The 23,874-nt window shown below is 43.3% G+C and overlaps 1 protein-coding gene across 1 annotated transcript in view; it reads left to right on the top strand.

Annotated features, from left to right (window-relative positions):
• The first annotated feature begins 4,161 nt into the window (after positions 1–4,161).
• Positions 4,162–23,874, top strand: part of dicer1 (dicer 1, ribonuclease type III) — a 46,183-nt gene continuing 26,470 nt past the window's right edge. The window contains exons 1-13 of the mRNA XM_039009814.1: positions 4,162–4,264; positions 17,529–17,586; positions 17,727–17,832; positions 17,957–18,132; positions 18,721–18,883; positions 19,014–19,144; positions 19,475–19,609; positions 20,069–20,229; positions 20,369–20,537; positions 20,787–20,945; positions 22,837–23,144; positions 23,342–23,474; positions 23,627–23,748. Of these exons, the coding sequence (XP_038865742.1) occupies positions 18,019–18,132; positions 18,721–18,883; positions 19,014–19,144; positions 19,475–19,609; positions 20,069–20,229; positions 20,369–20,537; positions 20,787–20,945; positions 22,837–23,144; positions 23,342–23,474; positions 23,627–23,748 (1,595 nt within the window). The 5' untranslated portion in view covers positions 4,162–4,264; positions 17,529–17,586; positions 17,727–17,832; positions 17,957–18,018. The remainder of the gene's footprint in view (positions 4,265–17,528; positions 17,587–17,726; positions 17,833–17,956; positions 18,133–18,720; positions 18,884–19,013; positions 19,145–19,474; positions 19,610–20,068; positions 20,230–20,368; positions 20,538–20,786; positions 20,946–22,836; positions 23,145–23,341; positions 23,475–23,626; positions 23,749–23,874) is intronic.

Raw genomic sequence — 23,874 nt, 5'->3', positions numbered from 1 at the left:
CCGGCTAAACTCAGCGGCGAGAACACTGAGTTTTTCAGCAAACTGTGCGCATGGGAACACGGCGGTAGAGATTCATCATGCACTTTTTCACGAACTCTCCCTCATTAAAGGGCCGGGCTGATTTTGCGATCTCTGCTGCCACTATATAACTAGCCTTTACAGCAGCCTCACTTTGTGATGTGGCTTTTTTGAACATATTCTGTTGTGAAACCAAACTTCTTTTCATCTCCTCTACTTTCTGGCTCCTTTGAGTCATGTCCAGGTCCTTGTATTTGTCATGGTGTTTCGTTTCATAGTGTCGTCTAATGTTGTACTCCTTACTTACAGCCACGTTGACTCCACAAACAAGACAAACAGGTATGTCTTTTACATATGTAAACAGATATTCTGCCTCCCACTTGTCCAGAAAGCTCCTGTTTTCTGCCTTTCTTTTCGCCATTTTTGGGAAGGGATAGCGCGCTGACAGTGGTAGCGTCTATGTTGCTATGACTACTGTCACAGAGGAGAGGGCGTTTCTGGGTCCTGTCCTGATTGGCGCGCGAAAACAACAGCAGAGCATTATGGGATTCGTAGTATTAGCGGTGAATGCGCTGTATAATACCGGCGGGCCAGCTCTAGTAGTAATTTGGTATTGTCTCGCGGGCCAAATATAATTACACCGCGGGCCAAATTTGGCCCGCGGGCCAGAGTTTGACACCCATGCTCTAGGGCATGCTTATTGGGCCAGTATAGTTAGGCCCTGTCCAGAAGAAACCCTAAACTCTCCTCCCTAGGCACTTGTGTAGAAACAATGAAACAATTTGATAGGTGTAAGCAATAAATTGAATGCACTTTGAAGTAAATCTCAGCTCTGTTAAATGTAAACTCAATAAAATATTTTATTGATCATAGTGATTTAGGATTATCATTAAAACAGGTTAATATGCCCCACCAACATTAGACAACTATACAGAAATCCCTTCAATTGCTGAAATAAATACAAAAAAATCAATGATGAGAGAATAGTCAGATTAATTGATACCAGAGGCGGACATGGTGGCATAGCAGGAAGATCGGAGTACGGTGAACAAAGAGGTGGTGAGTTCAAATCCCAGGTGAGGACATGTTGAATACTAGTTACTGTATAAATGCACAAGGTAATCATCTGTCAAGTATATTGAAAACACTGTAAGCTCAAAGCATTGTGTGATTATCCCTAATCTTGCCAACAGGCTAAGAATAGAGCAGAGGTTCACCAATCAGGACCTTGATTGGCTCGGTAACATGATGTGTAACAAATTTTTCTTTAGACACAAATGTTCTTGCAACGTTCCCATGAACTGTGCCTAGAACATTAATATCTTATATTTTGACAACATGGTAACCACGTTCTGGTTAAGTTCTAGTTGACAATAAGGAAATGGCTTCTTGAAAACATTCCTTGCACATCACGGGAACATTTCTACGAAAACATTAGTTAATGACCATTAAGGGAACGTTCTCTAAAGTTGTGCAAATCTTTGTTGTTAGCTGGGTAGGGAATAGATGCCATTTGGGATGCAGACTTACAGTAGCCCCCCATAACGCTACCTTATATCTAGCATTATACATTGCCATCGGAAAGTATTCAGACCCCTTGACTTTTTCCACATTTTGTTACGTTACAGCCTTATTCTAAAATGTATTACATCTTTTTCCCCACATCAATCTACACACATTACCCCATAATGACAAAGCAAAAACGTATTTAAAAAAAAATAATTCTTAATTAACTTATTATTTTTTTAAATGATATTTTCACATTTACATAAGTATTCAGGCCCTTTACTCATTACTTTGTTGAAGCACCTTTGGCAGCGATTACAGCCAAGTCTTCTTGGGTATGACACTAGAAGCTTGGCACACCTGTATTTGAGGAGTTTCTCCCATTCTTCTCTGTAGATCCTCTCAAGCTCTGTCCGGTTGGATGGAGTGCATTGCTGCACAGCTATTTTCAGGTCTCTCCAGAGATGTTTTATCGGGTTCAAATCCGGGCTCTGGCTGGGCCACTAAAGGACATTCAGAGACTTGTCCTGAAGCCACTCCTGCATTGTCTTGGCTGTGTGCTTAGGGTCGTTGTCCTGTTAGAAGGTGAACCTTCACCCCAGTCTGAGGTCCTGATCGCTCTGGAGCAGGTTTGTTCTTGGGGACCTTCAATGCTGCAGACATTTTTTGGTACCCTTCCCCAGATCTGTGCCTCGACAAAATCCTGTCTCGGAGCGCTACGGACAATTCCTTCGACCTCATGGCTTGATTTTTGCTCTGACATGCACTGTCAACTGATTAGGTATCCCCCTTTTCCTTTCCCTTTCATCTGTGGGACCTTATAATGACAGGTGTGCGCCTTTCCAAATCATGTTCAGTCAATTGAATTTACCAAAGGTGGACTCCAATCAAGGATGATCAATGGAAACAGGATGCACCTGAGCTCAATTTCGAGTCTCAAAGCAAAGGGTCTGAATACTTATGTAAATAAGGTTTTTCTGTTTTTTAGTTATAATAAATTTGCTAACATTTCAAAAACCTGTTTTTGCTTTGTCATTATGGGGCAATGTGTAGATTAGTAATGAATTATTTGTATTTTATCCATTTTAGAATAAGGTTGTAACGTAACAAAATGTGGAAAAAGTCAAGGGGTCTGAATACTTTCCGAAGCCACTGTAGAAGCAGTAAAGAAATCTGAGATAGGAACAAAACATATTAATCAGGAGAAACACCTAAATCTTACTATCCTCAGCTCACTGTTTTCACGTGTTGAGTTGATCATTATCAGGACATGTAAGGGTCTGTTTAACCTGAGCACACTGTTTGCTGGGTTGGGTTTTCCTGCCCTCCCAGACACCATCCATCTCAGAGCTCAGTGGTTGGTTCTGAGAGGACGCTGTCGCCACGGCACCCAGGGCCATCAGCATCAGCAAGAGAGTCACCTTCATCCTGGTTCACAGATACAGAAACAGTAAATGGCCAAATAACAATTAGCATATGATTCAGTTGCCTGGGGACCAGACCCCAGGCAAATTAATCAGGTAAGAACCATTACTAAATTTCACTCTAATTATTGTGCGTTTCCATAAGTGGAAAAAATTATGACCTGGTGAATACTTACTGAACATCACACAAAAATCAAGTGTTTAAATAAATCATCAAAAAATGTAATAATCAAGCTCCTGCATGTTTCAATGCTCCAGTCACTGTATGAAGAGTATTTTATACAGACATGTGTTGTTGACATAGATATAATACATTTAATGTATTTGATTTAATAATAATTATATTATAATATATTTTTTGACTACATAGTTACCGATATTGAAGTAATGGGTATGAAAGTCATTCATTTGGTGGAATGAGTGGTGCAGTGGTCTAAGGCACTGCATCTCAGTGCTAGAGGTATCACTACAGACACCCTGGTTTGAATCCAGGCTGTATCACAACTGGCTGTGATTGGGAGTTCCATAGGGTGGTGCTCAATTGGCCCAGGTTTGGCTGGTGTAGGCTGTCATTGTAAATAAGAATTTGTTCTAAACTGCCTTGCCTAGTTAAATAAAGGTTAAAAATATACTGTATATTATGAAGGGTGTGTATGTGTAAAAAACATGCACAAATAAGTTAAGATTTATGTGATACTCATAGTTGATGGATATCATATTTAAATTGTTTAAGCTAGAACAAGTCAGTTCCTCTTTAGGTATTGATGGTCACACACATCTCATCTTGTCAAACCACTTGATCTGGATCTCCTGTCCGAGTTTGACATGTTGCCACGAATTATCCCAAGGGGGGTGCTGAATCATTCGTGAGGGAGGACATGTTGACTGTTGCCTTGTTTGAAATTCAATCAGCCTTCAAAGTTGCGGACCCCCCCCCCCCCTTTACATTTGTATCAAATAAACCAAAATAAAATCACAACCAAGTCAAAGCAAAGTTAAACAGCTCATAGTTTGAGTCCAGATGACATTTCTTTTCAGGAGCCAATGCTGGGGGCAAATGGTTTCACTTGCGTACCAACTCTTGGGTTTTGAGGGGATTTGTATTCTCGACCACCACTCACGCATGTCATCCATGCTATGAAAAACAACAATCTTACGTATTTTACGCAAAATGTTGCGTTTCGAAGGCCCAGGTGGAAGGAAGTATCGTGGTGGGGAAGTTCCTGACAGCAGCAGGAGGGAATGGAGGAGAGTGTAACAGACGAAATATCAGGACAATTTTCATTCAAGACGGCCCAATAAAAAATATTTATTAGGTGAGGACGTTTAACGAAAGCACTAGGAATGCATGCTATTCCTTACTCGTGGCTATGCGCTGACTTTGTCGACAGTGTGAAATATGCCTTGTCGCATCCACAATATAAGTATATATTAGCTAAAATACTAAGTTAGTCAATAATGTTTACAAGCTAACGTTAGCGAGGCTCACTTTCGTTGCACATTAATCATTATACGAATAGATAATTTATACATAGTTGCATGCAAAGCTACAATGTCCATCAGCTGTCTTAGACAAAATAATTGTATGCATCTATGCTCTCTGTGTATTTAATTATAATTAGTCAACCGGCCAGCTAGTTCGCTAGCAACTTTGCTAAGCTGTCACTGTCAAGTTCGGTAGCTACGCTAGCTGCACGCGTGGGATAGCAAGCCATTGCATCTATCACTCAGTTTACTAAATATCAAACCATCAAAGAAGAACCACATGAAATATTTGTTCATGTATTTAGATATTTTTCCAATGTATAAACTTGTCCTCGTGGACGTGTTTGTTTGCCATCAGGTTGATGTAGCTAGCCACCTGTGCTTAGTTAGCATTTAGAAAGCTAGCTAACGCAACAGAGTTTTTATCATTCGCTCGCCAGCTAACGTTAACTAACTCGTTTCACTAAAAGGCCAAGGTCTCCTAGCGGCCTAACGTATAAACTATTAAAATATTAAGACGTATAACTAGCTAGTTGGCTAGTCATTATTTCCCCGACCTGATCTCTCGTCGTAGTTTGGAATGTGTTGGTTGATGTTTCGAAATGAAATTCGTTAGTAAGTTGCTGGTGGTGAGAAATTATGTTCTCAGTTCTCAGCTAAATTTATGAATGATGTGCTATGTATACATTTATATTGACTTTTATGTGGACTGGTAATGATAGCCTATTCATTGATACAAATGTCCCCCAGTCAGATTGCCACAATATGGCTAACTGGGGTTGTGGCATAACACCCACATTTCATTATCTGTGATATGTTACAGTATTTCCCCTGGTGGGGACAGAGACAACATTTTACAGTTTTAAAGCTAGTTTCCTGCAATTCTACACATTTTGCCATAGCTTATGCCATGTTCTTATGCTATCTGAGTGACTCAAACATAACAAAATCAATTGGGGCCCCATGCCTTCAAATTTTTGGGACGTTTAGATTCTCCTTGATGATCTAGTTTTGATTTTGGTGATTGTTAGTGCTCAAATATGATTTAATAAAACATAAGTCCATTATCTTTTCTACATTATATCTGGTTTTAGTCAGTTACGTTTACACTGAAAACGTTTTACCATCCCCATTTTATTTTCTCTAAAGTATACAGTACCAGTCAAAAGTTTGGACACACCTACTCATTCATGGGTTTTATTTTATTTGTACTATTTTCTACATCGTAGAATAATACTGAAGACATCAAACCTATGAAATAACACATATGGAATCATGTAGTAACCAAAAAAGTGTTAAACAAATCAAAATATATGGCACCACAACAAACCTGCCAAGAGAGGCCCACCCACCAAAACTCATGGGCCAGGCAAGGAGGGCATTAATCAGAGAGGCAACAAAGAGACCAAAGATAACCCTGAAAGAACTGCAAAGCTCCACAGCGAGGAGTATCTGTTTATTGGAGTATCTGTTTATAAAACCACTTTAAGCCGTACACTCCATAGAACTGGGCTTAACGGAAGAGTGGCCAGAAAAAAGCCATTGCTTAAAGAAAAAAAATAAGCAAACATGTTTGGTGTTTACCAAAAGGCATGTGGGAGACTCCCCAAACATATAGAAGAAGGTACTCTGGTCAGATGAGACTAAAATTGAGCTTTTTGGCCATCAAGAAAATGCTATGTCTGGTGCAAACCCAACACCTCTCATCCCCACAGTGAAGCATGGTGGTGGCAGCATCATGCTGTGGGGATGTTTTTCATCAGCAAGGACTGGGAAACTGGTCAGAAGGAATGATAGATGGCGCTAAATACAAGGAAACCTGTTTCAGTCTTCCAGAGATGAGACTTGGACGGTGGTTCACCTTCCAGCAGGACAATGACCCTAAGCATACTGCTAAAGCAACACTTGAGTGGTTTAAGGGGAAACATTTAAATATCTTGGAATGGTCTAATTGAAGCCCATACCACAATCCAATTGAGAATCTGTGGTATGACTTAAAGATTGCTGTACACCAGCTGAACCCATCCAACTTGAAGGAGCTGGAGCAGTTTTGCCTTGAAGAATGGGCAAAAATCTCAGTGGCTCGATGTGCCAAGCTTATAGAGACATACCCCAAGAGACTTGCAGCTGTAATTGCTGAGGTACGTACGCTCAAGTTCAGTTCTTTTGTCTTATTTCTTGTTTGTTTCACAATAAAAAATATGTTGTAGCTTCAGTGGTAGGCATATTGTGTAAATCAAATGATATAAAACCCCCTCCAAAAAATCTATTTTAATTCAAGGTTGTAAGGCAACAAAATAGGAAAAATGCCAAGGGGGTGAATACTTTTGCAAATCACCAGCAAAGTACCATCACACCTCCTCGTCCATGCTTCACGGTGGGAACCACACAAGCGGAGATCATCCGTTCACCTACTCTTCGCCTCACAAAGACACAGTGGTTGGAATCAAAAATGTTTCTTGGCCCAAGCAAGTCTCCTCTTATTGGTGTCCTTTAATCAAATCAAACTTTATTTGTCACATGCGCTGAATACAACAGGTGTAGACCTTGGGGGTGGCCCGTCAGGAAGTCCAGGATCCAGTTGCAGAGGGAGGTGTTTAGTCCCAGAGTCCTTAGCTTAGTGATGAGCTTTGTGGGCACTATGATGTTGAACACTGAGCTGTAATCAGTGAATAGCATTCTCACGTAGGTGTTCCTTTTGTCCAGGTGGGAAAGGGCAGTGTAGATTGTGATTGAGATTGCGTCATCTGTGTATCTGTTGGGGCGGTATGTGAATTGGAGTGGGTCTAGGGTGTCCGGGAGGATGCTGTTGATGTGAGCCATGACTAGCCTTTAAAAGCACTCCATGGCTGCCGACGTGAGTGCTACGGGGCGGTAATCATTTAGGCAGGTTACCTTTGCTTCCTTGGGCACAGGGACTATGGTGGTCTGCTTGAAACATGTAGGTATTACAGACTCTGTCAGGGAGAGGTTGAAAATGTCAGTGGAGACACTTGACAGTTGGTCCATGCATGCTTTGAGTACACGTCCAGGTAATCTGTCTGGCCCAGCGGCTTTGTGAATGTTGACCTGTTTAAAGGTTTTGTTCACATCGGCAACCGAGAGCGTTATCACACAGTCATACAGAACAGCTGGTGCTCTCGTGCATGCTTCAGTGTTGCTTTCCTCAAAGCAAGCATAAAAGGCATGTCACTCATCTGGTCGGCTCGCGTCACTGGGCAGCTCGCGTCTGGGTTTCCCTTTGTAGTCCGTAATAGTTTTCAAGCCCTTCCACATCCGACGAGCGTCAGAGTAGGTGTAGTAAGATTCACGCTTAATCCTTTATTGATGCTTTGCTTGTTTGATGGTTCGTCTGAGGGGATAGCGGGATTTCTTATAAGCGTCTGGATTAGTCTCCCACTCCTTGAAAGCGGCAGCTCTAGGCTTTAGCTCCATGCGGATGTTGCCTGTAATCCATGGATTCTGGTTGGGATATGTACGTACGGTCACTGTGGGGATGACATCGTCGATGCACTTACTGATGAAGCCGATGACTGAGGTGGTGTACTCCTCAATGCCATTGGATGAATCCCGGAATATTTTCCAGTCTGTGCTAGCAAAACAGTCCTGTAGTGTAGCATCCGCATCATCTGATCACTTCCGTATTGAGCGAGTCACTGGTCCTTCCTTCTCTAGTTTTAGCTTTTAAGCAGGAATCAGGAGGATAGAATTATGGTCAGATTTGCAAAATGGAGGGTAGAGGAGAGCTTTGTATGCATGTCTGTGTGTGGAGTAAAGGTGGTCTCAGATTTTTTTCCCCTCTGGTTGCACATGTGACATGCTGGTAAAAATTTGGTAAAACTGATTTAAGTTTGCCTGCATTAAAGTCCATGGCCACTAGGAGCGCCGCTTCTGGGTGAGCATTTTCTTCTTTGCTTATGGCCTTATAGTGTCGGTTGAGAGTGGTCTTAGTGCCAGCTTCGTTCTGTGGTGGTAAATAGATGGCTACGAATAATATAGATGAGAACTCTCTTGGTAGATAGTGTGGTTACAGCTTATCATAAAGTACTCAAAGTACTCATATCATAAAGTACCTCAGGCAAGCAATAACATCGCGCACCAGCTGTTATTGACAAATACGCACACACCCCCACCCCTCGTCTTACCAGTCGAAGCTTCTCTGTTCTGCCGGTGCATGGAAAATCCTGCCAGCTCTATATTATCCGTATCGTCTCGGTGAAACATAAGATATTACGGTTTTTAATGTCCTGTTGGTAGGACATCAATTTTATTTTAAGTAATCGTAGGTCATCAATTTTATTTTCCAATGATTGCACGTTAGCAAGAAGAATGGATGGTAGTGGGAGTTCACTTGCTCGCCTACGGATTCTCAGAAGGCAGCGCGATCTGCGGGCCCTTTTCCTGCGTCTTGTTCTTCAAGGAAATTACGGGGATCTGGGCTGTTCAATTGAAAGCAGTATATCCTTCTCGTCGGACTTGTTAAAGGAAAAGGTTTCTTCCAATCCGCGGTGAGTAATCGCTGTTCCGATGCCCAGAAGTTATTTTCGGTTATTAGAGATGGTAGCAGCAACATTATGTACAAAAAAGTTTAAAAATAAGTTACACAAAATGCAAGAAAACTAACAAAATAGAACAATTGGTTGGGAGAATGTAAAACGTCAGCCATGTTCTTCGGCGCCATCTTCGTGGATTCTTTGCAGCAATTAGACCATGAAGGCCTGATTCACGCAGTCTCCTCTGAGCAGTTGATGTTGAGATGTGTCGCTTACTTGAACTCTGTGAAGCATGTATTTGGGCTGCAATCTGAGGTTCAGTTAACCTGTCTGGCTCTGGCGTTCCGCTAGCGGAACTCCTCCCACATTCCACTGAAAAGGCAGAGCGCGAAATTCAGAAGATATTTTTTAGAAATATTTAACTTTCACACATTAACAAGTCCAATACAGCAAATGAAAGATACACATCTTGTGAATCCAGTCAACATGTCCGATTTTTAAAATGTTTTACAGCGAAAACACCACATATATTTATGTTAGCTCACCACCAAATACAAAAAAGGACAGACATTTTTCACAGCACAGGTAGCATGCACAAAGCCAACCTAACTAACCAAGAACCAACCAAACTAACCAAGAAACAACTTCATCAGATGACAGTCTTATAACATGTTATACAATAAATCTATGTTTTGTTCGAAAAATGTGCATATTTGAGGTATAAATCAGTTTTACATTGCAGCTACCATCACAGCTACCGTCACAAATAGGACCGAAGCAGCCAAAGTAATTACAGACACCAACGTCAAATACCTAAATACTCATCATAAAACATTTCTGAAAAATCGATGGTGTACAGCAAATTAAAGACAAACATCTTGTGAATCCAGCCAATATTTCCGATTTTTTTAAGTGTTTTACAGCGAAAACACAATATAGCATTATATTAGCTTACTACAATAGCCTCCCACACTACCGCATTCATTCATCAAGGCACGTTAGCGATAGCAATAGGCACGTTAGCAATAGCGAATAAACCAGCAAAAGATATATAATTTTTGACTAACCTTGATAAGCTTCATCAGATTTACATTTACATTTACATTTAAGTCATTTAGCAGACACTCTTATCCAGAGCGACTTACAAGTTGGTGCATTCACCTTATGATATCCAGTGGAACAACCACTTTACAATAGTGCATCTAACTCTTTTAAGGGGGGGGGGGGGATTAGAAGGATTACTTTATCCTATCCTAGGTATTCCTTAAAGAGGTGGTGTTTCAGGTGTTTCCGGAAGGTGGTGATTGACTCCGCTGACCTGGCGTCGTGGGGGAGTTTGTTCCACCATTGGGGTGCCAGAGCAGCGAACAGTTTTGACTGGGCTGAGCGGGAGCTGTACTTCCTCAGAGGTAGGGAGGCGAGCAGGCCAGAGGTGGATGAACGCAGTGCCCTTGTTTGGGTGTAGGGCCTGATCAGAGCCTGAAGGTACGGAGGTGCCGTTCCCCTCACAGCTCCGTAGGCAAGCACCATGGTCTTGTAGCGGATGCGAGCTTCAACTGGAAGCCAGTGGAGAGAGCGGAGGAGCGGGGTGACGTGAGAGAACTTGGGAAGGTTGAACACCAGACGGGCTGCGGCGTTCTGGATGAGTTGTAGGGGTTTAATGGCACAGGCAGGGAGCCCAGCCAACAGCGAGTTGCAGTAGTCCAGACGGGAGATGACAAGTGCCTGGATTAGGACCTGCGCCGCTTCCTGTGTGAGGCAGGGTCGTACTCTGCGAATGTTGTAGAGCATGAACCTACAGGAACGGGTCACCGCCTTGATGTTAGTTGAGAACGACAGCGTGTTGTCCAGGATCACGCCAAGGTTCTTAGCACTCTGGGAGGAGGACACAATGGAGTTGTCAACCGTGATGGCGAGATCATGGAACGGGCAGTCCTTCCCCGGGAGGAAGAGCAGCTCCGTCTTGCCGAGGTTCAGCTTGAGGTGGTGATCCGTCATCCACACTGATATGTCTGCCAGACATGCAGAGATGCGATTCGCCACCTGGTTATCAGAAGGGGGAAAGGAGAAGATTAATTGTGTGTCGTCTGCATAGCAATGATAGGAGAGACCATGTGAGGATATGACAGAGCCAAGTGACTTGGTGTATAGCGAGAATAGGAGAGGGCCTAGAACAGAGCCCTGGGGGACACCAGTGGTGAGAGCACGTGGTGCGGAGACAGATTCTCGCCACGCCACCTGGTAGGAGCGACCTGTCAGGTAGGACGCAATCCAAGCGTGGGCCGCGCCGGAGATGCCCAACTCGGAGAGGGTGGAGAGGAGGATCTGATGGTTCACTGTATCAAAGGCAGCCGATAGGTCTAGAAGGATGAGAGCAGAGGAGAGAGAGTTAGCTTTAGCAGTGCGGAGCGCCTCCGTGACACAGAGAAGAGCAGTCTCAGTTGAATGACTAGTCTTGAAACCTGACTGATTTGGATCAAGAAGGTCATTCTGAGAGAGATAGCAGGAGAGCTGGCCAAGGACGGCACGTTCAAGAGTTTTGGAGAGAAAAGAAAGAAGGGATACTGGTCTGTAGTTGTTGACATCGGAGGGATCGAGTGTAGGTTTTTTCAGCAGGGGTGCAACTCTCGCTCTCTTGAAGGCGGAAGGGACGTAGCCAGCGGTCAAGGATGAGTTGATGAGCGAGGTGAGGTAAGGGAGAAGGTCTCCGGAAATGGCCTGGAGAAGAGAGGAGGGGATAGGGTCAAGCGGGCAGGTTGTTGGGCGGCCGGCCGTCACAAGACGCGAGATTTCATCTGGAGAGAGAGGGGAGAAAGAGGTCAAAGCACAGGGTAGGGCAGTGTGAGCAGAACCAGCGGTGTCGTTTGACTTAGCAAACGAGGATCGGATGTCGTCGACCTTCTTTTCAAAATGGTTGACGAAGTCGTCCGCAGAGAGGGAGGAGGAGGGGGGAGGGGGAGGAGGATTCAGGAGGGAGGAGAAGGTGGCAAAGAGCTTCCTAGGGTTAGAGGCAGATGCTTGGAATTTAGAGTGGTAGAAAGTGGCTTTAGCAGCAGAGACAGAAGAGGAGAATGTAGAGAGGAGGGAGTGAAAGGATGCCAGGTCCGCAGGGAGGCGAGTTTTCCTCCATTTCCGCTCGGCTGCCCGGAGCCCTGTTCTGTGAGCTCGCAATGAGTCGTCGAGCCACGGAGCAGGAGGGGAGGACCGAGCCGGCCTGGAGGATAGGGGACATAGAGAGTTAAAGGATGCAGAAAGGGAGGAGAGGAGGGTTGAGGAGGCAGAATCAGGAGATAGGTTGGAGAAGGTTTGAGCAGAGGGAAGAGATGATAGGATGGAAGAGGAGAGAGTAGCGGGGGAGAGAGAGCGAAGGTTGGGACGGCGCGATACCATCCGAGTAGGGGCAGTGTGGGAAGTGTTGGATGAGAGCGAGAGGGAAAAGGATACAAGGTAGTGGTCGGAGACTTGGAGGGGAGTTGCAATGAGATTAGTGGAAGAACAGCATCTAGTAAAGATGAGGTCAAGCGTATTGCCTGCCTTGTGAGTAGGGGGGGAAGGTGAGAGGGTGAGGTCAAAAGAGGAGAGGAGTGGAAAGAAGGAGGCAGAGAGGAATGAGTCAAAGGTAGACGTGGGGAGGTTAAAGTCACCCAGTACTGTGAGAGGTGAGCCATCCTCAGGAAAGGAACTTATCAAGGCGTCAAGCTCATTGATGAACTCTCCAAGGGAACCTGGGGGGCGATAAATGATAAGGATGTTAAGCTTGAAAGGGCTGGTAACTGTGACAGCATGGAATTCAAAGGAGGCGATAGACAGATGGGTCAGGGGAGAAAGAGAGAATGTCCACTTGGGAGAGATGAGGATCCCAGTGCCACCACCCCGCTGACCAGAAGCTCTCGGGGTGTGCGAGAACACGTGGGCAGACGAGGAGAGAGCAGTAGGAGTAGCAGTGTTATCTGTGGTAATCCATGTTTCCGTCAGTGCCAAGAAGTCGATGGACTGGAGGGAAGCATAGGCTGAGATGAACTCTGCCTTGTTGGCCGCAGATCGGCAGTTCCAGAGGCTGCCGGAGACCTGGAACTCCACGTGGGTCGTGCGCGCTGGGACCACCAGGTTAGACTGGCGGCGGCCACGCGGTGTGAAGCGTTTGTATGGTCTGTGCAGAGAGGAGAGAAGAGGGATAGACAGACACATAGTTGACAGGCTACAGAAGAGGCTACGCTAATGCAAAGGAGATTGGAATGACAAGTGGACTACACGTCTCAAATGTTCAGAAAGTTAAGCTACGTTGCAAAAAATCTTATTGACTAAAATGATAGTGCTGCTGGCTGGTGGAGTAGGCTAGCTAGCAGTGGCTGCGTTGTTGACTTAGTTTGAAAGTGTAGCTGGCTAGGTAGCCTCGGTAACTGGCTAGGTAACCTTGACAATTACTCTAAACTACACAATTATCTTGGATACAAAGACAGCAAAGACAACTATGTAGCTAGCTAACACTACACTAATCGTTGTAATGTAATAGTTTCTACAGTGCTGCAATTCGGTAGACGGTAGACGTTGGCTAGCTGCTGGCTTGCTAGCAGTGTTGCCTACGTTAGGACGAAAATAGCTGGCTAGCTAACCTCGGTAATTACGATAATTACTCTAAACTACACAAGATGACAGTCCTATAACATCAGGTTATACATACACTTATGTTTTGTTCGAAAATGTGCATATTTAGAGCTGAAATCAGTGGTTATAAATTGTGCTAACGTAGCATCTTTTTCCCACAACGTCCGGATATTTTTCGGACACTTTTTCTGACACACATATTCTGACCAAATAACTATTCATAAACATAACTAAAAAATACATGTTGTATAGGAAATGATAGATACACTAGTTCTTAATGCAATCGCCGTGTTAGAATTCTAAAAATAACTTCATTACGACATCCAGCTTAGGTATAGCGAGAGAGTGCCCAAACTCTGGGCGCAAACGACTAGTTCACATGTACGACAGATATATGAAATAACATCATAAAATGGGTCCTACTTTTGCTGATCTTCCATCAGAATGTTGTACAAGGGGTCCTTTGTCCAGAACAATCGTTGTTTGGTTTTAGAACGGCCTTTTTCCCTCTCGATTTAGCAAGCACACTTGCCAAGTGGCGCGAATCTCTCCATCGTCAACAAACTCAGAGAACGGAACACGGCAAAACTCCCGAAAAAATTTCAATAATCTGATTAAACTATATTGAAAAAACATACTTTACGATGATATTGTCACATGTATCAAATAAAATCAAAGCCGGAGATATTAGTCGTATCAGAAGGCAAATCCAGGTCCCTTCTCGCGCTCTCCAGAAAACAGGAAACTGGTGACACGTCATGCCAAGAGCTATTATTCGAGCCCAGATCAAGTTACACACTCAATTTCTTCTTGCTTGTCGACATCTAGTGGAAGACGTATGAAGTGCATCTAAACTAATAAATATCAAGGACTTTAATAGGCAGCCCCTAGAACAGTGCATCGATTTCAGATCTTCCACTTCCTGTCAGGAAGTTTGCTGCAAAAGGAGTTCTGTTTTACTCACAGATATAATTCAAACGGTTTTAGAAACTAGAGAGTGTTTTCTATCCGATAGTAATAATACTATGCATATTGTACGAGCAAGAATTGAGTACGAGGCCGTTTAAATTGGGCACGATTTTCCCCCAAAGTGAAAACAGCGCCCTCTGTCCTCAACAGGTTAACTCTAATAAACTTATCCTCTGCAGCAGAGGTAACTCTGGGTCTTCCTTTCCTGTGGCGGTCCTCATGAGAGCCAGTTTAATCATAGCTCTTGATGGTTTTTGTGACTGCACTTGAAGAAACTTTCAAAGTTCTTGATATTTTCCGGATTAACTGACCCTCTTGTCTTAATGTAATGATGGACTGTTGTTTCTCTTTGCTTATTTGAGCTGTTCTTGCCATAGCCCTATTTGGTAAAAGACCAAGTCTGTCACGTTCCTGACCTGTTTTCTGTTATTTTTGTATGTGTTTAGTTGGTCAGGGCGTGAGTTTGGGTGGGCATTCTATGTTTTGTGTTTCTATGTTCAGGTCATTGGTAATTAGCCTTATATGGTTCTCAATCAGGGACAGGTGTTTGACGTTTCCTCTGATTGAGAACCATATAAAGGTAGGCTGTTCACACTGTTTGTTTGTGGGTGATTGTCTTCTGTGTCTGTGTATGTTGCACCACACGGGACTGTTTCGGTTTGTTCGTTCGTTTGATGTAGTCTGTTCCTGTTCGTGAGTTCTTCGTGTATTTATGTAAGTTCCATGTTCAGGTCTGTCTACGTCGTTTTGTTATTTTGTAGTTTGTTGAAGTGTTTTCGGTTTTTCGTCTTTACTTTAATAAACTTCGTTATGTCAAACTATCACGCTGCGCTTTGGTCCAATCCCTACTCCTCCTCTTCTTCCGAAGAGTTACAAAGTCCATACTATCTTCTGTATACCAACCTTATCACACCACAACTGAAATTATCAAACACATTAAGGAAAGAAAAACACACCTGTTAATTGAAATGCATTCCAGGTGACTACCTCATGAAGCTGGTTGAGAAAATGCCAAGAGTGTGCAAAGCTCTCATCAAGGCAAAGGGTGGCTACTTCAAAGAATCTCAAATATATAATATATTTTGATTTGTTTTGCACTATTTTGGATACTACATGATTTTATGTGTTATTTCATAGTTATGTCTTCACTATTATTCTACAATGTAGAAAATAGTAAAAATAAAGAAAAACCCTTGAATGAGTAGGTGTCCAAACTTTTGACTGGTACTGTATATTTTTAGAGTGGCGGCAACAATTTAGCAGCAGCATGCCTCTGCTAAATTAATATATGGGAAACACTGGGTTATGTGGTAAAGTTAATTTGCCCATCTCCATTTAACTAGTTTATTCCATCTGTTTTATACACACACACCATATACACAGGCCTGCTCAGTTTCATTATTAGACCATTTTTCTGAATGTGTATTGTGTGTGCAAGCGTGTGCATGGGTTTTGAAGTGGAGAGGGTTGTAACCATTTTGCCTACATGTGTTTAGCAAATGTTTCTTCACACAAAATTGTTCTGTCACTTCCCCCAAATGTGAGTGGCAGCGGAGTAAACAGGAATAAATTATTGATGTAGACTACTTTTAATTATCTGTTCCAAATGGCCCCCTATTTTCTATGTAGTGCACTATGTAGGGAATAGGGTGCCATTTCAGACACACACTGTCCAACCCCCACACCCCCTTTCTTTCTGGGTCACAGTAGTCAGCGAGGTGGAAAGAAAGCAGAGGGTCCCTAAGGGCTTGTTCTAGATTAGATGAATGAAGCCCCATGTTAACCTGTTAGTTGATTGCATCCCCACTCAGATTTTGAGTCCTAAATTGCACCCTATTCACTATATATAGTGCACTACCTTTGACCAGAGCCTTGGGCACAGCCTTTCTGGGCTGTAGACATGCATTCTGCTTGTCGTGAGGAACTGCAGTATAGCGAATGCATTTTTTTCAGTGATTGCTATATCATTACTGCCTACTTCGTCAGTGTGGTCTGGTTCAGAAGTTGCGCTCTTCCCCAGACAGATCTTTGACTTGGAAAGAGCAATGAGAACCGGCGAAAGTTGAGGGATGTCAGCAGCATGCATTTCATTTGAGGCACGGCCGAGATGTACATAATCTGTTGGATTTGTTTTATTTATATATGCGTGTATGTGCTCTTTCTCTTCATGGAGTCAGAGACTGCATCCCATCCCATACGTTCCTTATATAGTGCACTACTTTTGACCTTGGCCCATATATGGGTTGGTTGTTTAGCAACAAAAACAACGCGCGCGCAAAATGGGACAAAACAGATGAGGTTGCCTGAGATGGTTGACAACATGTAAACTATATATTGTCTCCAATGTTTATTGAACACATAAATACATTAGCACAATGACCACTTGTCTCTCAAATACATCGTTACAGTTGTTGGTTAGCTAGCGAATCTTAGCCATATTAGCATTGCCATGAAATCAGTCAAAACACTTCAAAACAAGACATGGTATCAATAACAAGATGAAACAAGCTGATACGAGCCACGTACGATTCCCCACATGGCAGTTTCTTGTCATTCTTGCTAGCCATCCAGAATTACAACAACAGGCTGACTTCTGTCCCATGGAAGCGTGCGCATTGTTTTCGTGACGTTGCCAGCCAACCCATCTACAGAGGCTTTGATCAAAAGTAGTGCACTATATAGGGAGTAGTGTGTCATTCGGGACGTAGACAGAGAGAACGAGAGAGCCAACAGCTTTTAACCAGCAGCAAATGTGAGCACTCTATAAAAATGAGGGCTTGTGCTGGCTAAACTGAAATGACTTTTGGGATTGGTTGCAGCTGTGTTCTACAGCAGTGGTCAGGGCAGGCGTGTGGTCTTGATTTTAGGGTGGCAAAATGTGTTGAAAAGCCAGTTGTCATCCAGAAATTAGATCCCCCTAACCAGGTGCGCTCCCTTCTCCACTCCACACCAGCCCTCTCTCATTCCCTCCAAGCAAGATGTCTGTGTTCTCATTTATTTTCCCTCTCTGTCTGTGATTGCGGTTTAGGAAGGAAGAATCTTCAGCTCCTCAAGCACTGTCATTAAAGCCTTTCAACTGTGTAGAGGTAACATTGGTTTTACCATAAGCCTAACTAACGTGTTATAGCTAGCAATCCAGAATCTAGGACACTAGTTTTATTTGCTTCGGTGTAATAGGCATATTCATGGATTTGATGTCGGGGGGGTTGTGTATTTCTCTGTACAGCTCCTCTAGTTAAGATGTGGGGGAGTATGATGAGCTGATTGATGAGCGTTGATCATGAAGCCCAGAGTAAGTGCTGCCTGGTCCATCACAGAGTATGACCCTACCTGTAAGTATATACTTGTGTGAATAATAATATCATGTTTATTATTGATCTTGTCAATAATATTAGTAATGATTGTATTGTTAGTAACATCCAGCCTGCGTGATGCCTGTTTTTTTTTTGGAACCAGTAAGTTTTAGAGGAAGAGAATGAGGAAATGAGATAGACTGCATCCCCCAGTCCTGAAGCAACATGTCAGGACTCCAGCTAGTCACCCCCGCCTCCAATCCCATGGGGCCTTTCTTTGGTCTCCCGTGGCAACAGGAGGCCATCCACGACAACATCTACACGCCTAGGAAATATCAGGTAAGGAAGGAGGAAGTCCAATTGACAATGGAGCTCAACTGACGTGTTTAAACTGGCACTTGACTATGCACTAGGGAAAAGATTGCAGTGCGTTGTACGTAGACATTGGTATCACTTTCCCCATTGATCTAATATCTGATAATGACTATAGCCTAACCTATGGAATAAAGATGTATACCCGCGCACGCAAATGAATGCTCCCGCAGTTTTTTGTGCAAGACTTCGACTGGCTTGACAGAAGTGCTAACTCAAAGTGACACAACGACTAGGTTCCAGTTTAACAATGCCACCGTATTACAACAGTACATAGTCGCCATCACACTCAGGTCTGGTCCATCTCCAGTGACATTACTGTGCAGGCACACTAATAACAGAGTGATAGCACCGTAATAACAGAAACAATTGTAACTTAGCAGGAAGACCTTCGGGTCTAAATGTTGTTAAATAAACTGTGGGAACATTCGTCAGTGTGTGGGTATCTATCTTTATTTTATCTTTATTTTTATTTATTTTTTATTTGTATCCAATTATTGAGTGTGCTTGCACAACAGTTGAAACTAATGACTGTAACCTTCTCTTCCCTGCCAGGTTGAACTTCTTGAAGCAGCTCTTGAACACAATACTATCGTCTGTTTAAATACTGGCTCAGGGAAGACCTTTATTGCAGTAATCTTAACTAAAGAGCTTTCCCACCAAATCCGGGGAGACTTTGCCGAACATGGGAAGAGGACAGTTTTCCTGGTGAATACAGGTAGCTACATTTGGAGTCACAAAGAAATCCACTATTCAGTGCATCCAAACGTTTCACACTTCTCCCAAAGGTATGATTGAGACCATGAGATTTCTCTGTTTTCCCCTCTTTTCTTGAATGATAAATAAAGCATCGTCTGTGATTCAGCAAGCAGCTATTGTTAGGACCCACTCTGATCTCCAGGTTGGAGAATACACCAGCGCGGAGAAGATGTCCTCATGGTCCGGGGAAAAGTGGAGCCAAGAAATGATCGAAAATCAGGTGGGGGTTCATTGAACACAGATCTGGAAAATACCAATTGCTACCAATTTTGTCATATAATTACAATTGCCAGAATAATGTACCAATTGTTACCAATTACTTTCATGATAAATACCATTGGTAATAGCATTACTAAAGTGTTCCCCTCTCAATTTCAACAACTTTGAAAAACCACTGAATTCCCAGTGTCATTTCCATGAGGACTGGAAAGTTATCATTCTGTGGATGGACCCAATCAATGTCACGACACTGTAATCTATTATTCAAGGCAATATGCCATCCCTCCATCCTCCCCTCCACTCATTCTCTCCATCATTTCTGTTTTTCTAGGTGCTCGTTATGACTTGCCATATCTTCCTGCATGTGCTGAAGAATGGAGTGTTGCCACTATCGAAACTCAACCTGGTGGTGTTTGATGAGTGTCACCTGGCAATCACAGACCATCCCTACCGGGAGATAATGAAGGTACAATTACAGTCTACTCTACGTAGTTATGCATTCAAGTTTCCTTCCCTGTATGGCGAGAGCCAAAGCATTATGGAGATTGGAGTTCAGTCATTATATTATTCACCATTGGAAAAGTGTTGTCAGTCAGCCTTCCTTATTAAACCTCGTTGCAGGCTGTTCAATGTTTTAGCATTTTCTGTCCTTGTATCTGTTTCTGCTATGTGAGTTTCACACAGTTTCAGTTATGTGAGGTCTGTCTCTATCTCTGTTTCAGCTATGCAAAGGCTATCTCTATCTCTATCTCTGTTTCAGATATGTGAGGTCTGTCTATCTGTGTTTCAGCTATGTGAGAGCTGTCTCTTCTGTATCTCTGTTTTCATTTATGTGAAGGCTCTCAATCTCTGTTTCATTAATGTGAGGGTTCTCTCTCCTCTGTTTCAGTAATGTGTGATCTGTCTCTCGCAATCTTTGTTTCAGCTATGTGAGGGCTCCCTGTGCAGCCCTCGCATCCTGGGCCTCACAGCATCCATTCTGAATGGTAAATGTGACCCATCTGAACTGGAGCAGAAGATCCAGAACCTGGAGCGGATCTTAAGGAGCAATGCAGAGACCGCTACTGACCTTGTAGTCCTCGACAGGTATTGTAATAATACACACCATGGCCCGTATTCATCAAGCAACTCCTAGTAGGAGTACTTATCTAGGAGCAGGTCCCCGACTGTCCACAATCGTATTATTTAGGATCGAAAAGGGAAAACTGAACTGTGTGTGTCTCAGATATGCTTCCCAGCCCAGAGAAGTGGTGCTGGATTGTGGACCCTACCTGGACAAGAGTGGCCTCTCTGAGTGTCTGCTGAGCGAGCTGGATGAGGCTCTCCACTTCCTCAACGACTGCAACCTATCTGTGCCTCGAGAGGACAGAGACCCCACCTTCATAACCAAACAGGTCTGACCTTATATACATATCCAAGCTTGTATCCCAAATGGCACCATATTCCCTATATTTGTGCACTACTTTTATTCAGAGCCCTACAGCCTAGCCTATACATCTGAGAATTGTAATTGTCTGCTTTGTCTTTAATGTCACTTGTCTGCTTTGCTGCACAAGTTGTCGTTGTTAAAGATAATGTGTTCTCAATTACTTACCTGGTTAAATAAAGGCAAAATAAAGAAATTTCTCCCTGCTCTTCCCCAGGTGCTGAGGGACTGCCGGGCAGTGCTTTTGGTGCTGGGGCCATGGTGTGCTGACAAGGTGGCTGGTATCATGGTGAGGGAGCTACAGAAGTACATCAAACACGAACAGGAAGAGATCAACAGGAAGTTCCTGCTCTTCACTGACACCATCCTGAGGAAGGTATGTCCAGTGAGCTGTCTATATACTCCTGTGTGTTTGATGTAAGGTATGTGTATACAGTTGAAGTCAGAAGATTACATACACCTAAGCCAAATACATTTAAACTCAGTTTTTCACAATTCCTGACATTTAATCCTAGTAAAGATTTCCTGTCTTAGGTCAGTTATGATCACCACTTTATTTTAAGAATGTGAAACGTCACAATAATAGTAGAGATAATTATTTATTTCAGCTTGTATTTCTTTCATCACATTCCCAGTGGGTCAGAAGTTTACATACACTCAATTAGTGTTTGGTAGCATTGCCTTTAAATTGTTTAACTTGGGTCAAACGTTTCGGGTAGCCTTCCACAAGCTTCCCACAATAAGTTGGGTGAATTTTGGCCCATTCCTCCTGACAGAGCTGGTGTAACTGAGTCAGGTTTGTAGGCCTCCTTGCTCTCACAAGCTTTTTCAGTTCTGCCCACAAATGTTCTATAGGTTTGAGGTCAGGGCTTTGTGATGGCCACTTCAATACCTTGACTTTGTTGTCCTTAAGCCATTTTGCCACAACTTTGGAAGTATGCTTGGGGTCATTGTCCATTTGGAAGACCCATTTGTGACCAAGCATTAACTTCCTGACTGATGTCTTGAGATGTTGCTTCAATATATCCACATAATTTTCCTACCTCATGATGCCATCTATTTTGTAAAGTGCACCAGTCCCTTCTGCAGCAAAGCACCCCCACAACATGATGCTGCCACCCCTATTCTTCACGGATGGGATGGTGTTCTTCGGCTTGCAAGCCTCCCCCTTTTTCTTCCAAACGTAACGATAGTCATTATGGCCAAACAGTTCTATTTTTGTTTCATCAGACCAGAGGACATTTCTCCAAAAAGTACGATCTTTGTCCCCATGTGCAGTTGCAAACCGTAGTCTGGCTTTTTGATGGCGGTTTTGGAGCAGTGGCTTCTTCCTTGCTGAGTAGCCTTTCAGGTTATGTCGATATAGGACTCGTTTTACTGTGGATATAGATACTTTTGTACCTGTGTCCTCCATCATCTTCACAAGGTCCTTTGCTGTTGTTCTGGGATTGATTTGCACTTTTCGCACCAAAGTACGTTCATCTCTAGGAGACAACGCGTCTCCTTCCAGAGCGGTATGACTGCTGCGTAGTCCCATGGTGTTTATACTTGCGTACTATTGTTTGTACAGAACGTGGTACCTTCCGGCGTTTGGAAATTGCTCCCAAGGATGAAACAGACTTGTGGAGGCCACAATTTTTTTTCTGAGGTCTTGACTGACTGACTTTTGATTTTCCCATGATGTCAAGCAAAGAGGCACTGAGTTTGAAGGTAGACCTTGAAATACATCCACAGGTACACCTCCAATTGACTCAAACGATGTCAATTAACCTATCAGAAGCTTCTAAAGCCATTACATAATTTTCTGGAATTTTCCAAGATGTTTAAAGGCACAGTCAACTTAGTGCATGTAAACTTCTGACCCACTGGAATTGTGATACAGTGAATTATAAGTGAAATAATCTGTCTGTAAACAATAGTTTGAAAAATTACTTGTCATGCACAAAGTAGATGTCCTAACCGACTTGCCAAAACTAAAGTTTGTTAACAAGACATTTGTGGAGTGGTTGAAAAACAAGTTTTAATGACTCCAACCTAAGTGTATGTAAACTTCTGACTTCAACTGTACTAATTATCCCATGTGTGTATGTTGTGATTCGTGTTTAGTTGAGTTCCGTAAAGCACTTGGTGACAACTCTTCCTGTAATAAGGGCTATATAAATAAATTGTATTTTGTGTTCCTGTGCAATCTACTGTGTGTGTACATAGGCAGCTGAATTTCCCCTCTGGGTATAGGCTAGTGAAGTTATTTATTACTGGTATCCTAGGTCCACGCTCTGTGCGAAGAGCACTTCTCCCCCGCTTCTTTGGACCTAAAGTTCGTGACCCCCAAGGTCATCCGTCTCTTAGAGATCCTCCATGAGTACAAGCCCTTCGAGAGGCAGCAGTTTGAGAGCGTGGAGTGGTACAACAACCGCAACGAGGACAACTACGTATCGTGGAGTGACTCAGAGGATGAAGACGAGGATGAGGAGGTGAAGGAGAAGCCTGAGGCTATCTTCCCCTCGCCATTCACCAACATTCTGTGTGGGATCATCTTCGTGGATAGGCGCTACACTGCCGTCGTCCTCAACCGGTACAATTCTGGGGTTCAATGCCATTTTGGTTCAAATGTGTGATGCCTCTGCTACCTTGTCTACTTAGATTCTTCATTTTACACTGCTCAAAAGGACTTGTCACCATATAGGAAGAAAATAATAATAATATCTTATTTTGGGAGGATTTAGGTTGTCTTAATACCATTTCCATGATTATTGTCCCTCTTTGTGTCAGGCTGATAAAAGAGGCCGGGAAGCAGGACACAGAGCTGGCCTACATCAGCAGTAACTTCATCACCGGCCACAGCATCGGCAAGAACCAGCCACGCAACAAACAGATGGAGGTGGAATTCAGGAAGCAGGAAGAGGTAAGAACCGATTGACGCCATTTTGTATTTTCGGACATCATCCTATGTAGATACATCGAAATTGACCTACCCCTACATTTGTATGTCCATCCATCCATCCACCCATTTTTCCATCCATCCACGCCTAACTACCTTACATCATCATCCCTCAGGTTCTGCGTAAGTTCCGAGCCCACGAGACCAACCTGCTCATAGCGACCAGCATCGTGGAGGAAGGAGTGGATATTCCCAAATGTAACCTGGTGGTGCGGTTCGACCTGCCCACTGAGTACAGGTACAGCACTGCTTGTCTATCCACTTCCTTGTTGCTTCCTGCCCATTGTGCTATTTTATATTGTTGTTGATATTATTACTCTTCCCCTCGCTTTTCTACATTGTTTTGTTCTTCTTTTTTAATCAT

Source organism: Salvelinus namaycush, chromosome 15 (assembly GCF_016432855.1).
Source record: "Salvelinus namaycush isolate Seneca chromosome 15, SaNama_1.0, whole genome shotgun sequence".
In the NCBI taxonomy this organism is placed as follows: Eukaryota; Metazoa; Chordata; class Actinopteri; order Salmoniformes; family Salmonidae; genus Salvelinus; species Salvelinus namaycush.
This window is presented reverse-complemented; position numbering and strand designations above follow the sequence as displayed.